Source organism: Hemiscyllium ocellatum, chromosome 5 (assembly GCF_020745735.1).
Source record: "Hemiscyllium ocellatum isolate sHemOce1 chromosome 5, sHemOce1.pat.X.cur, whole genome shotgun sequence".
Lineage (NCBI taxonomy): Eukaryota > Metazoa > Chordata > Chondrichthyes > Orectolobiformes > Hemiscylliidae > Hemiscyllium > Hemiscyllium ocellatum.
Window position 1 is genome coordinate 39,942,637 of NC_083405.1, and position 16,643 is coordinate 39,959,279.

Consider the following 16,643-nt stretch of genomic DNA (forward strand, 5'->3'; position numbering starts at 1 on the left):
GAAATGTGGAGCTGGTTTAAGGAACAGATATTGCGTGTCCTTGAGAGGTATGTCCCTGTCAGGGAGGGAGGAAGTGATTAGGTAAGGGAACTGTGGTTTACACCAGAAATTGCATCTCTTGTTATGAAGAAGGAGGCTTGTCTTGATGAGGCAAGATGGTTCAGATGAGGCGATAGAACGTTACAGATCAGCTAGGAAGGATTTAAAAAGAGAGTTAAGAGCAAAGAGAGGACACAAGCAGTCTTTAGCAAATAGAATAAAAAGGAGAACCCTAAAGCTTTCTATAGGTATGTGAGGAATAAAAGGATGATTAGGGTAGGAAAAGGGCCAATCAAAGACAGAAGTGGGAAGTTGAGTGTGGACCCTGTGGAGATCGGAGAGGTGCTAAATGAACATTGCTCATCAGTTTTCACTAAGAAAAAGGAGAATATTGTAGAGGAGAAGAATGAGGTACAAGATTTTAGACTAGAAAGGATCGAGGTTAGTTACAAACAGGTGTTATCAATTCTAGGACTGAATGTAGACAAGTCCCCTGGGCCGGATGGGATTTATCCGAGGATTCTCTGGGAAGCTAGGAAGGAGATAGCAGACCCTTTGGCTTTGATATTTGAGTTATCATTGTCTACAGGTTTGGTACCAGAGGACTGGAGGATTGCAAATGTTGTGCCCTTGTTCAAGGGCAGTAGAGATGACCCAGGTAATTATAGACCAGTGAGCCTTACTTCTGTTGTAGAAAAGGTTTTGGAAAGGATTTAAGAGATAAGATTTATAACCATCTTGCAAGCAACAATTTGATTTCAGATAGTCAACGTGGTTTCGTCAAGGGCAGGTCATGTCTCACAAACTTCACTGAGTTTTTTTTGAGGTGACCAAACATGTAGATGAGGGTAGGGCAGTTGACGTGGTATACATGGACTTCAGTAAAGCCTTTGATAAGGTTCCACATGGTAGGCTGTTGGAGAAAATGCAGAGGCACTGAATTGAGGGTGATTTAGCAGTTTGGACTAGAAATTGGCTCTCTGCAAGGAGGTAGCGAATGGTGGTTGATAGAAAATATTCAGCCTGGAATCCGGTTACTAATGGTGTGCCACAAGGATCTGTTTTGGCACCACTGCTGTTTGTCATTTTTATAAATGACTTAGACGCAGGCACAGGTGGATGGATTAGTAAATTTGCAGACACTGAAGTCAGTGTAGTGGTGGACAGTGTGGAAGAATGTTACAGGTTCAGGGGAGCTAGGATAAACTGCAGAATTGGGCTGAGAGGTGATAAATGAAGTTCAACGCAACTAAATGTGAGGTGAAGAATAACAGGAAGGCAGAGTACTGGGTCGATGGAAAGATTCTTGGTAGTGTGGTTGTGCAGAGGGATCTTGGAGTCCATGTACATAGATCCCTAAAAGTTGCCACCCCCACCCAGGTGGATAGTGCTGTTAAGAAGGCATACCAGTGTATTAGGTTTCATTCGTAGAGGGATTGTGTTCAGGGGCCGCAATATCATGCTGCAACTATACAAAACGCTGGTGCGGCCACACTTGGAATATTGTGTACAGTTCTGGTCCCCATATTTCGGGAAAGATGTGGAAGCATTGGAAAAGGTGCAGAGGAGATTTACCAGGATATTGCCTGGTCTAGAGGGAAGGTCTAATGAGGAAAGGTTGAGAGACTTGAACCTGTTCTTATGGCAAGAAGGCAGCTAAGAGGGGATTTGATAGAGACATACAAGATGATCAGGGAATTAGATAGGGTAGACAGTGAAAGTCTTTTTCCTAGGATGATGAAGTCAGCATGTACGAGGAGGCATAACTACAAATTGAGGGGTGATAGCTTTAAGACAGATGGCAGAGGCAGGTTCTTTACACAGAGTGATAAGGGTGTGGAATGCCCTATCTGCTAATGTAGTCAACTCAGCCACGTTAAGGAGATTTAAACAATCCTTAGATAAGCACATGGATGATTTTGGGATAGCGTAGGGGGACAAGCTGAGAATAGTTCATCGGTCCTCGATGTTGCATCGACCTAAGGGCCTGTTCTGCGCTGTATTCTTCTATAGGAGCGTGTTCTACCATTCATTCAATCAGATCATGACTCATCTGTGAGCCAACTCCATATACCTGCCTTTGCCTTTATGCCTAAATATCTATGCTGAACAAAAAGTCTTGCTTTCTCAGATTTTAAAAAAATCAAATACTGTTTGTGGAAGAGTGTTCCAGACTCTACCATCCTTTCTGTTTAAAAGTGCTTCCTAACATTTCTTAAATGGTCTGGGCCTAATTTTATGACTACACCCCCTAGTTCTAGTATCTTCAACCAGTGGAAAGAGTTTATCTGGACTTACCTTGTCTTCTCCTGTTAATATCTTGAAGACTTCGATCAGATCACCTTTCATCTTCTAAATTACAAGAGAACACAGGTCTAATTTGTATAATCTCTCCTCATAACTTAACCTTGAAAGTCCATGTATCATTCTTGCAAACCTGCAATCCTTTCTAAGGTGTGTTGCCCAGGTCTGTTCACAATACAGATCATTCTGCTCAAACACAAGTTTTGTTAATGCAACCTCACTATAACACAACTGACCAATTGGGGGACACTGTCTGGAGGACAGACTTGTAAAGTGTGTATTGGTTATAACGCAATTCTGGCCCTTTTAGTTTAAATGGTGCTGCCATTACACGATTTTCTTATAACACAAGGTTGCACAAGAATGCAACTATCACGGGAATGCAGTCAGTTCTGCTATAACAAGTGGGGTCTAACCAAGATTTTAAATAGCTGCAGCATATCTTTTTTGCAGTCCTCTAGATAAAAGGCTCTCGAGCATTCCAGTAGCTTTCTTGATTACTTTCTGCACCTGTACATGGCACTTCAAAGATCAGTGTACCTGAACCTTCAAGTCTCTTTGGACATACACTGTATTTAACTTCATATCATCTAGAAAATACCTTTATCTATACTTGATCGGTCCAAAATGGACAACCTCACAGTTGCTAACTTTGAAAACCATCTGCCAGTTTTGCCCATTTATCCAGTCTCTCAATATCCCTTTGTAATTTTGTTTTCATCAACACTGTCTGCAATGCTGCCAAACTTTGTGTCATCAGCATATTTGAATGTGACTTTTTGTGCCATTATCTCAGTTGTTAATAAATAATGAATAACTGAAGACCTAACACATCCTTGTGGGACCACATTTGTCACATTTTCAGTACTGACCCATTATCCATACTTCCTGTTGCATGCCACTTAATCTATTTCACAGCCATGCCAGTGTTTTGCCCTTACTTCCATGGGCTTCTACTTCAGTTAACAGTCTCTTATGTGGGACTTTATTCTGACATAAACAACATCCATACATATTCCCCTGCCCACTATCCATCACTCACATTTGACAGTCTCTACCTGTAACCAGTCAGCACAAACATCGCAGGCCTGCTCAGCACTTGCTGCTGAAAGATTATCTGAGGTTAAGTAGTGCTTTGGCCTCGCTATCTGACCATTACTATTTAGCGGAGCTTAGCCAATGGGTCTCAGGCTGTCCTTTCATATCTTTGGATTGAGTAGCCTCCTCCCACAAGTCAGTATTACCCTGGAGAAAAGGCAGCTTGCAATTTTATAAACTCGCTCTCTGATCTTATTGGAGCTTGTGAAAATAGATCTTAAGTCAGAATTACTTATGGATGTATTGAAATTTTAAGAATGCTGAGCAGGTTTTTTTTTGAAAAGAGATGTACAAGCCAAAAATGATGAGTATGTAAATTCAATGCCTGTCTGTAACATCCTTGCGCAGATTACACTGTCCTGAGAGGAAGCAAAGGATATCACACCTGAACAGAGTCAAGGGAACTTCAGAAGCAACACTTCAAAAGAAAGACAAACAAATGAAATGCGATGTCTTGTGGCTACAGAGACGATAAGGAGCAAATTGTGCCTTCTCAGCAGAAAACCTGTGGGTTATATCCCTAACTATGGACATGGTAGGAGTTGAAAGAAAAGCATTTCTGGATGAAAGACGTGTGTTTTATCCTTCTAAGAATATACAAGGTGATTAGAAGATACGCTGTGAAACTAGGGATGTCTGGTGCTAGACATGCTTGTGCACTACCTTGGTACTTGTGTTTCACTGTCTGCTGTGATGTTACACAACTGAAAAGATCCACTAAACACTCCATGCATGCAGCTAAAAACAGTCTTTCTTTCTAATTGCTAAGAGCAAGTCAACTAAGTAACTGTGGAAGGAAATTGGACAAACTCCTTTCAGCTAACTAGACCTAGAGTCTCCAATTAATCAATCACCATCCATCTTTATTGCTGCAACATTTCAAAATCCATTTATCACAGGCAACCCAAAGATTAAATGATTTTTTAATTCTTAGACTCACCTCGCATTTCTAATCTGTGTACAAATAGAGTTTTCTCATGTTTTAGTACATAGTGAATAATAAAATAATTTTAACTCAAAAAACCTGTTTAAATTACTCCTTATGAAAACTTTTGGGGTATGAAAATCTATCCATGAGGAGAAGAATCCTTTTAAACTTAACCGTGTTGTGACTTACTGAGAGTCAGCTGAGTCAAGAAAGGGAGCCAGTTCCTCACTTCTCACCTGGAAACATAACCAATTGGGCCTAATCCATTTGAAATTAAACAAAGTGAAGACCTTTGACCAGTGCCTGGCCTTGATAGTTGTGACTCTCAGGTTAGGAACTGCCATTTGTAGGGTATATTGCATTGTTCTGACAACTGAAAAATCACAATGTTTTGAATAATAAAGAACTGCGGATGCTAGAAACCACCTTTTCCAAACTCCAATCAGTTCTGAAGAGTCACTAGATCAAAAACACTTATTTTGCTTCCTCTCCACAGATACCCCAGCAGGTCTGGCAGTAAAAACCGAAAGAACAGGAGGTGCTGGAAATCAGAAATAAAAACAGAAATTGGTGGAGAAGCTCAGCAGGTCAGTCAGCATTTGTGAAGAGAACGGAGTTTTGGTCTAGTGACCTTCCCTCCGAACAGCTCAGAAAACATTATTAGATATTGTCAATTAGACAGGTGAGTCACCAAAACTAACATGAAGCAGATTGTAATTTTAAAATAAAACTGGTTTATTAAAGCAACTGAATTACATACAAGATAATTTTAATTAAGGTGCACTGTACCAAAGGAACATTTTAACATTAGAAACTAACTAACTTCTAGTTGATAAATTACTATTGTGATTGAGAATGAACCATAAATTTGCCTCAAGTAAATTAGATCAAATTAATCAGGTATTTCCAATATAGAGAACTGATACACACATGACCTCAACTTTCCTTTAAGGTATCATAGGACATGGCATATGGAACAACCTTGTGGTCATTTTTAGGCATATGCTCTGTGTACAGGTCAATCCCCTTTTCTCCAAAGTACTGTACTTGCAATTTTCCCTTCAATAATGCATACTTACTCACCTCAAAAGTGAGTGCATGGACCATGTTACCAAGAGTCAGTGTGTGGGCATTTAAAACACACTCTCAGAGAGTAGACTACAAATGACGAACCAAACTGGGTCCTCCAGCAAAATAAATGAAAAACGAAGATAGTTTTCAGTGAAGAATCCAAACATTTATACCTGGCATATAAGGTGACCTCGACTTTTGGAAGGAGTTTTTTGAGGTTTCAAAGGTTGACCTATATACCATAATCAATTCATACTAATGCCCATACAAATGCCAATATTGTGACTGCAACAAAAACATCACCTTATGGAACAAAATGTCCCGATTACACAAAATTAAAATACTTTCTTTAAAAGCAAAATAAAAAAAAACTTTCTTGCCTTTTTTTTTTAAAATACTGAATGTAAAGTACAGGTCCATATTTGATATCTATAGGGCATGCTCCAATCTTAGCCATGCATCTTTGCAAGGCACTTGGAATAGGCTAGTGGAAAAATCAATTATATGAAGCTACCCAAAACCTATGCCAAAACTCCTAGTGTCCTAATCCAAAGCAACAGACTGTCCTGCTAATTACCTGACAAAATGTTGCAGGACTGTAATGAATGATACAAAACACAATGGACAATGGTAAACCACAGGATAAAAACTCAATTGAACTGAAGCTACAATAGGCTAAAAGTAAACATTTTATAGTTTGTTCTAGAATTTCTTCTGAGGTAAAGCATTTAGAACTTTGGAAGACATATTCTTCAAATCCAGAGGCACAATTGAATAACCTGTCTTTAATATGGAGTAATCACTTGGATCGATTCTAAATCAATGTTTAGACAACATTCAGAGTTTTTAATGAATATATGTTTAACAAGTTATGTGACTATCAGATTCAGATTTTCTACAAAAATTCCTCATCATCAGGAACTCACCTGATTTTTTTTCCCCCATAAACTGGTTAAATGAGACAGAAAATCAATTCACATTTCAGAGAGAACTGAATCTGCTTGACAACAGCTAATTAGCTGAACATGAGACCAAAGAAGTAAATTTAAGAGAAAATATTTGAAGGACTGATGAGAAATAACCTCTCTCCAAAACATGCTGTCTGTCCTGCTGCATTCTAGCTTTATTACTATTACATCCAGATTCTGTAAAGCATTGCTTTTGTATAAGTGTATATTTCTGATTTTCACATACTGAATATCTTTAAACCATTTAAATTGAGCTAATGTTGTACAGTGTTGGTATTGAATGCCATAGTTCACATAACTATATGCGAGAGAAGACTTGAAAGGGAGAAAAATGGAATTATAAATACTAACATCTCCTAAGGAATAATCTCCCTAATCATTTGAGACTAAGTATATTGCTATTATTCCTAAATAGCTTTAGGAATTGGCATTTACTTTCCATTGCTTGTTCTTCTTCAAGTGCTGAAACTAAAAGATAACTTAGGATCTAAGTACTTGGTGGTGTAAATAGGGCAAGATATGCTTGGCACTGAAATACAAGATGTTAGTTTAAACAGTTCTTACATACTAAAAACGCATTTTACTAACATCAAGAAAAATCAGAGAATAATTCTGTTTAAAAAAAGTCTCATTCAGCAGAAGAGTACTCTATTAATGCCATTCAGCCACTTGATGCTAGTTTACCATTCTATTACATCATGTCTGATCTATACCTCAATTCCATTTTCTTGTCGTTGTTCCAGTCCTTAAACATCTGCCTAGTAAAATTTTATTGATATTCTTGAGATATTTAATTTATACAGCATGCCCAATATCTTGGGAGAATAATAATTTAAATTTCTACTACTTGTGTAGAAAACTGCTTTCTGATTTAATCTCTTAAATAAATCACTAATTTAAAAGCACCTTTGTTCTGCAATTTCCCACTATCATTTTAAAACAAACTTAGATCAATCTATCTTAATAAATTAACCATTTCAACTCTAATATTCTGGCGAATCTGTGCTGTACCCACTCCAAAGCCAATTTATATTTCCTGAGAGTCTGTGCCCAAAACTTTATAATATATTTCAGATGAGGTCTGAGGCCAGGTTAGATTGAAAGGCACTAGTCCACTCGCTACTGGTGGGGATTAGGCTATGGGATACCCATACACAAACAAGCATCCATACTGAGGCTGCAGAAATATTATTCAATTCAGTTTTAAAGGCTGAAAAATGTATTTAGTGAATTATAATGGCAGAATATCAGTATTAGTGAGTTTCTTAAATTAAAAATATTAAGTAATGCAACTTAGTTACACTTAAATGACAGACTTTCTAAAAATGCCATTGGGATTCAATAAAGATAATGCAGTGAAAATGAAAATTTTGCTATCTCAATTAAATAAGCATTTTAGGTTGATGTACAGACTGAATGCCTCTATACATCTTAAAATTGTACACAAAGTTTGGGATTCAAAAATCACCCAAGCTCAGGTCAGTTAATATTTGTGGCAGATAAAGAGGGGACTTTCATGACTTTTCACTGGATTTTGAAACCAAATCTCATGGAATGGGCAATGAATTACTACTACTTTTCAGTTAAGCAGACAAATGTAAACCATGTAAATGAACCATAATGCATTAAGTACATTGAATGAGAATGGTAGGAATGACAGTGCTACAAAAGACAACTGAATACAACATCACAGGACTGTATGACAGTCTCTTCTAGGATTTACGAAAATTAATACAAATTGAAAAAATATTAAAGATTATAAATTCAACTTAGATCCTCACCTTTCACACAATCAAAATTATGCCAATTGTGGATATGACACTTAGATAGCTTCAATATTTATCATATCCTATCTAGAAGCATCACAGCATGGTATGACAACTGCTCTTCCCAAGACCACAAGAAACTACAGAGTTGTGAACACAGCCCATCATGCAAACTAGCCTTCCATCCATTGACTCAATCTATACTTCCCACTGCCTCGGGAAAGCAGCCAACATACTCAAAGACCCCTCCCACCCCAGTTATAGTCTCTTCCACCCTCTTCTGTTGGGCAGATGATGTAAACGTTTGAATACATACAAAGAGATTTGAGAATAGTTTCTTCCCCACTGTTATCAGACTTTTCAAGGTACCTCCCAAAACAACATTTTTAACTGTATCTCAATATATGTGACAACAATCATGTACAGATTTGGTACACAGCTCTCTATATACTTTTTCTATATGAGAGCGCCACGTTCTCCTTTTCAGTACATAACTAAAATTAACACTTGTACAGTCTGGTTACAATGTACATTCTCACCATACAAAATAACTGTCAACATTCAATATGCACATTTTGAACAGTTTTTTTCAAAATGTCAATAGAAAATCCTCGTTTATCTAGAGGAGACTATAACATTAAAATTGTTTTTCTAATTGGCAACAATAATGTGCTGGAGATACTCAGCAGGTCTGACAGGATCTGTGGAGAGATTCTTCCAGTTCAGAAGAGGAATCATTGGATTCAAAACATTAACGTTGATTCTCTCACCACAGATGCTGCTGAGTTTATGTAGCATTTGTTTTAATTTCAAACCTCGTGCATCTGCATTTTATCACTTTTATTGTTTCCAGTTTCTAGTACGACTGTCTTATATACCATTCCTTTGTGCCATTTTAGCAGAGATGTTAACCCATTTAAATAAGTTCATAGCTACTTTTGAATAGTGTCCTGAAGAATGTTATTGAAACATTTTCTATAAATGCTGTGCAAAAGGAAGATGATAATTTGCTAAAACAAAAAGTAGTAAATGGAAATGAACTGCTACAGATTAGCTTGGTGACTTGTATGGAGAAAAGCACTCTTGCAGACTTGATAGGCTAAATGGCCTGTTCCTGTGCTGTTACATTCTATGATTTGATGTCTGAAAAACACCTTATTTCTTTAATCATACCGACAACAGTAATTTCTACATTTGTTAAAATTAAAAATAAGATACAAAATTTCTTTCTATAGCAAGTCCCAGAAATATCCAAATACTCCCAACAATTTCTGAAACAAAAATTCGGTAATGCAGCCTTTTTTTTAAATAACTGTCAAAATAATTCCAAATATCATCATCTCCAAGACATCTCAAAGGGCTTTGGAGTTAGAAAGCTCTTGAAATACCAGTTTAAGTCAGCACAAAATGGACAGAACATACATTATTCTGCAGCTTCAATTACTTCAAGTTTCAACTTTTTCTTCATTTGCACCGCAAGTGTCCACAACACAGATAAGACAACTGGTTACAGGGAAAGCACGGACCTTAGAATTAGTTGTCCATTTGTCAGTCTCAGTGTTATACTCCAAAATGTGACCCAAGCGGCCTACACCTTGGAAACCAGCCAAGACATAGATTGTGGGGCCTACTGCCGCACATTTAACTGTTACACCTTTCCAGGGCATTGTTGACACCATTTTCCAATCATTCATTTTAATATCATAATATTCTATGGAATCCAGACCACCTGCAAGAACAAAAGAAACTGATTAATTTTCTTGCTCGACACTAAATTAACAATACTTAAACTTAATTTAAACCAGCATTTTATGTACCCTTTCATAATACAATTCTCACCTCAAAAATATTAAATGATGTTCCTTCACCAGAGTGCAACAGGAGAAAAAAAAATTTACAAATATTCCTCCGATGAACCAGAAGTTTTATACTTCATTATATTTCACTCATTCAGTTTTCATAGTTTCAATACAACCATTTTCTTTTCTGGCTTATTTTATATTATTCCTTCCCTTGTGTGCTAGACAAACCTTAAGACATCAAGTTTGATAGCCACAGAATTGATTCTCTGAATGGTGGGGAAGTGTGTGTTTTTCTTGCACTCGTATGAGGTACATCGGAGTCTGGAGCTAATTTGGAAGGCTGCAGGATTCTGGAGTAGAGGATTAAGCAGCAATGCAGTGGAATTGAGCAGGGTGTAGCCTTGGCAGCCTTCAGTCTTCTTTCCACATTTTTGGAACTGTGACCAGCATCGTGCTTCTTTCATATTTAAAAGCGTTATTATAAACTACATTTTCAATGTCTTCAGTCACCTCTTTTATTTTCCCTACTATTTAGATAGGATTCCAAACTGTGAAGTTCCTTGTAATATTTTGCTGTATTAAAACCATTGTAGGAACACATTCTCTCAACATGTATTTGTCCTGCTAAATGTTTAGTGTAGGCCAAAATACAGAAAAATAGCATTCACAAACTGTCATTGCTAACACTGTTGTAAAATGCAAATCAGGACACAGATTATCATTAGGTGGGAGGATAAAGTGACTTGTAGTGTCACATTCATGAAAAAGCGGTGGATGTGTTGGGTATTGATTTTAATTTAAAAGGTGCTCAGCCAGGTTTGAATTCTTCCTCAATCATATGCTACAACTGCTGGAAAAACAAAAAAATTGATGTGTAAATTAAGCAGGCACTAAAACAGAGATAGGGATGATTAACATTCACACTAATGGTGTAGGGATAAAATATTGTCATGGATAGAATGTGGTTAGCTAACGTGAAATAGAATGTAGACATAAATGATTCATTTTCTGGTTGACAAGATGTAACAAGTGGTATTCCACCTGGAACAGTGCTGGGACCTTTACTTTTGACAGTTTATATAAATGACTTGGATGAAGATACTAAAGGTACGATTATCAAATTTGCTGATAGCGTAAAAAGTCAAAAACTTGTGGAGAGAATACAAGGAGGCTACAAAAGACTGTAGAGAGAGCAAAGTTGTCTAGTAGATAGACTATGACGGAAAGATGTCAACTTTTCCATTTTAGCAGATGAATGAAAATCAAGTTATTTAAATGGAGAGAGATTTCAGAGCTCTGCAAAAGTATCTATATGTCTTAGTATATGTATCACAAAAGGTTAGTAAATGAGTACAGCAAGAAATTAGGAGAGCGAATAGAATATTATTGTTAATTGCGAGGGAATTTGAATACAAAAGTAGTTATGCTTCAATCATACAAACACTGATGTGACCACATTTGGAGTGCCCTGCACAGCAGTCATTTCCTTACTTAAGGAAGGCTGCAAATATTTTGTATGAAGATCAGAGAAAGTTTACTGGACTAACACTTGGAATGGGCAAGTTTTCTTAAGAAGAAATGTTGGGCAAACTCCACGAGCCAACTCTCAGATAGGAAAGGGATAAAGAATCAAGTTTCCAATCTCCTGTGGCACAGCAGGATACAATAAAAACATACTAAAGGGCAGTTCGTGATATCTGCAAAGAAGTAAGTGAATGATGCAAAATGCTGAGCATCAGACATATGTTCTGTTCAAAGGAGTGAGCAAAGAACACAAAACCAAAGCAAGGCCGAATTTTGAGGACACACCAAAATGTATTATAAGTATTAAAGCAAAGCTTATTGGCTGATACGGAAATCTTGGAGAATGATGCATAGTACTCCAGCTGGAAAAATCTACACAGAAGCGCAAAATAATCAGAGTAAATTGTGTTGTGAAGGATTACCAACTTTTATTAACAAGCGGAAGGAAAAACATTGTTTTCAAATTGATGACTGACTTTCTTTCTTTTCTATTTCCTATCAATTTTAGTTGACTATCCCACTTCAACTATTTTCTTTTCAGTTAGCCAAACAATCATTTCCATGCCTGCCTAACAACAATTGTAAAACAAAAAAAAAGGCATGCATATATGAAGTGCTTTTTATGCTCTATTTACAAGGAGGTACTTTTGAGGCGGAGCCACTGTTGTTATACTGTTGGTTCTGATTTGCAACTTTAGGGGAAAGTGACGCAGCTGAACCTCAACTGCAATGAACAAACCTAAAAATATTACTGTCACAGACAGAATTCAGAAATAAGCTTGTATTTTAAGCAGCTACTTTTGGCAAAGAGGATGAAATGAAACTAGTTATGAAGCACTGTATACAGGCTGAGAACTCTCTCTCAAGAAAGAGGGAGTGCCCAGTGACAATATTAATTGGAAAGGAACATCAGAACACTGATAAGTCAAAAGGACAACCTTTTTTTTCATCTAACAGTCCCAGAAATGCTGCAAAGGCTATGGGCACTGACAACAATTAGCAATAGTACTGAATACACGCTCCAGAACTGTCGAACAATCATACCGCAATTGAAATGCTAACTCTGTTTCTCTCTTCACATCTGCTGCTAGAACTGCTGAGTTTCTCCAGCATTTTCTGTGTTTATTTTAAGTGTGTACCTAATAGTGCAAGGGTCACATCAGCACCATCTAAAATTGGCCTGACAAGACATGCCTGGAATTTAAATGTCTTAAGCAGCTGGCTTTTGACTGGTAGACACAGGCACTTAAAGACGCTATATGCAAAAACTTTCATGTTAGAACTGTCCTTGAGGCTCAAAGACTTCATAACTAGATAATACTATAAGCATTTCAAATTTTCAGCACTAGGTCTGAGATACATCTTGATACAGGGGATACAAATAAAGAACCATACCGAGTCCGTTTTGTCCTCCAACAGCATAGATTCTATCATTTACAAAAACTAATCCATGGTTCTTCCTAGCCTCCAGCATAGCAGCAAGTTCTGTCCACCTGTGAAAGACATAATAAATTAGTTTATGCTGTTACTGCTGATCACTTAAAAGAATTTCAGACACCCTACCAAAAACTTAAAGCTGATAAAAAGGCAGGCAGGATGCTTCACTGCATCCATACAGGCATAAAAGTAGAAAATCAAAGAAGTTATATTTAGGTCCCAGCTGGAATGTTGGAGTCAAATGTTGGGCACCATGCTTAATAAGGATGTTGAAGCCTAAGGAGAAGGTGCAAGGAAATATACTGCAGTGACATCAAGAATGAAGAGATTTCAGTTTTTAAGAGACCGAAAAAAAAAGGTTTTGACTAGATTGGAGAAAGATCACTGAATCATATCACATGGAAACAGACCCTTCGGTCCAACCAGTCAATGTCACACAATTCCAAACTAAAGTAGTCCTACCTGCCTGTTCCTGGCCCATATTCCTCAGAAAATTTCCTATTCATGTATCTACGCAAATGTTTTTCAATGTTGTAATCATACCCGCATCCACCACTTCCTCAGGAAGTTCATTCCACATGCGAACTACCTTCTGTATATAAAAAAAAGCCTCTGTCTTTTTTTTTTAAAAATCTCTCTACTCTCACCTTAACAATATGTCCCCTCCTCTTAAAATCTCCCATCCTACTGAAAAGCCAATTACCATTAACTATCAATAACTCTCATTATTTTATAAACTTGTTTCAGATTGGTGTATAGGAGGTTGAGAGACAATGAGAAAAGTCCCAGCCAATCCAGCCTCTCTTTATAATTCAAACCTTCCATACCTGGCAACCTCCTGGTAAATCTCTCCTGAACCCTCTCCAGCTGGATAATATCCTTCCTATAACTGGGTGACCAGAATTGGACACAGTATTCCAGAAGAGATCTCACCAATGTCCTTTATAAACATCAACATGACTTCCCAACTCCTATATTCAAAGGATTGAGTAATGAAGGTAAGCGTGCCAAATGTCTTTAAACCACCCTGTCTATATGTGACGCAAACTTCAAAGAATTATATGTCTGCACTCCTAGGACCCTCTATTCTACAATGCTACCCAAGACCCCACCATTAATTATACAAGCCCTGCATTTGTTATACAAAAATGCAATACTTCGCATTTATCCATATTTTAAATCTTGAAGAATTTTGACAAGTGTAAAGAAAAACCTTCCAACAGTCTATACCTTTAAAATATGTCCTTTTGGTACAATCAGTAATGACAAAACAAGATTATAACGAGAGTTATGGTGACTCTGAAACCACTACTGGTGGAAGAGATCCTGAAATAATTCTCAAAAGAAACTGGATCCATGTTTGAAAAGAAAGCAGCTCTGGTTATGTGAAAAGATGGGGAGAAGTGCGAATAGGAATGATCTTTCAAAGAATCAGAGGTGCTGCAATGGGCTAAATGGCCTCTTTCTATCCTAAAGCAGCAGAACAATCCAATTCTAACTGGAATAGGAACTTACAACAGAGAAGAGGGCTTATCTGATGATTCTAAAGAAAATCACTGTGCAGGTTAGAACATTACTCCTCCTTTTAACCACTCTTTTACTAAAGGCAACACCACATGTTGGGATACATAAGCCAGCTACCCTGTGATACCAGATCCAAAATATCCATCTTAATGTGTAAGCTAGTTTTGTGCATTTATAGAGTATTGCCCTGTTGAAAAAGGGTGCACCAGTCCGATTGTGTATTTACCCAGCATTTGCACCACTTCCAGAAAGGCCAATTGTAGAATCAATGGGATGTATGTGATGAAATTCTCTCAGTACAAAACAGGGATGTTTCTTTCTTCATAATTATTTTAAACTATACTGCAATTACCGACAGGCAGAGAGCGACAGGCAGAGAGCGACACGCTGATTTAATTCTTAGTTTGTGTTGAGGTAGCAACACTCAGTAGGGATGATGGGGATTAATAATTAACAATTAATTTATAATAAATAAGAGGGACCTAGGAGTTAAATGTACACAAAATTATTGAAGGCAGCAGGACAGATTGACAAAGTATTTAACAAAGCATATCAGGGATCCTGGACTTAGTAGGAGTCAAGTGTGTAAAAGTCTTAGGATCAAATTGTACAAAATGCTAGTTCAACCTCAACTAGATATTATTTCCAGTTCTGAACATCACAATTTAAGGAGGTCATGAAGGTTTTAGAGAGGGTGCAGAAAGATTTGAGAGAATCATTCCACAGATGAAAAATTTCAGCTAAGCTGACATAACCTGGGCTGTTCTCTTTGGAGAAGGTTGACAGGATACTTGACAGATGTGCTTAAAATATGAACATTCAGTATGCAGCACATTAGAAGAATTAGCAGTATGATCCAGAATGAGAGGACACTGATTTTTTAAAAAGTGTATTCACTTGTGGGACGTTGGTGTCTCTGGCTGACCACCATTTATTGCCCATCCCTAGCTGCCCTTGAATCGAGGGGCTTGCTAGGCCATTTCCGAACTGACAACCAGACTGCTGCGACCACTAGGACTCATAACAGCACACAAACCAACAGCCACGCTCAGACAACAACTCACCAGGACAAAGGACCCGATACCCAGCATGAGCAAAACCAACGTAGTGTACAAAATCCCATGCAAGGACTGCATAAAACACGACATAGGACAAACAGGAAGACAGCTAACAACCCGCATCCATGAACACCAACTAGCCACGAAACGAAACGACCAGCTATCCTTAGTAGCCATACACTCAGATGACAAACAACATGAATTCGATTGGGACAACACCACTATTATAGGGCAAGCCAAACAGAACAGCCAGGGAATTCCTAGAGGCATGGCACTCATCCACAAATTCTATCAACAGACACATCGACCTAGACCATATATACCGGCCACTGCAGCGGACAGCAACTGACAACCGGAAGCGGCAGAATCAAACTACTATAAATGCCGGAGGAATCAGCACAGAAGCGCTTTACAGGAGGCTGTCACCTAGAAAGGGGACGAATCGTTTGCAACAAAAACTCCCAGCTCGGCGAACAGAACCACAACATCAGAATGGATTTCACAGGGACATTCCAGAAACAGATAAGACACGAAGCTATTAAGGCAATGCTACTAGACGGAACGAGATGTTGAGAGATGTGCGTGCGTGTCTGCACGCAGTAGTTGGAAATTTCAAAGGCTAGGACGTATTCAGCTGAAATCATTGCCACTATTGGTGGAGCAATTAAAACAGTTCATCCCCAAGATTCCAGAATTGGTTGAGCGTAGAAATCTCAGAAGGACTGTGAGGCTGACAATGACAGAGATCGGAAGTAATGAGGACATGGAAGGTTTTAAAAAAAAGGGTTGAGAATTCAACAATCAATAGCGTGCTTGCATACGAGCCTATGAGATCAGTGAGCAATGGGTGCCAGGTGAGCATTCATGCCATTGTGACAGAGCTTTGAAAGTTTAGAGAATGAATGAGGGTTTCAGCAGCACATGTACTGAGACAGGTTTAGACAGATGACATTACAGGTATGAAAATAGGTGATCTTAGTGATGGCACAAATACATGGAAGAAGCTCAGCTGGACATCAAATATAATTTCGCAATGGGGTCCGTTCTATCCTGTATGACTCTTCGGCTAACTCATCCATGCCAACCAGGTTTCCTAAACTGAACCAGTCCCATTTTGAACAGAC

The 16,643-nt window shown here is 38.0% G+C and overlaps 1 protein-coding gene across 1 annotated transcript in view; it reads right to left on the reverse strand.

Annotated features, from left to right (window-relative positions):
- Nucleotides 1-5,135: 5,135 nt before the first annotated feature.
- klhl7 (kelch-like family member 7) overlaps nt 5,136-16,643 on the reverse strand; it is a 32,582-nt gene continuing 21,074 nt past the window's right edge. The window contains exons 10-11 of the mRNA XM_060824698.1: nt 12,896-12,993; nt 5,136-9,903 (exon numbers count right to left, since the gene is read on the reverse strand). Coding sequence (XP_060680681.1) covers nt 9,620-9,903; nt 12,896-12,993 — 382 coding nt within the window. The 3' untranslated portion in view covers nt 5,136-9,619. The remainder of the gene's footprint in view (nt 9,904-12,895; nt 12,994-16,643) is intronic.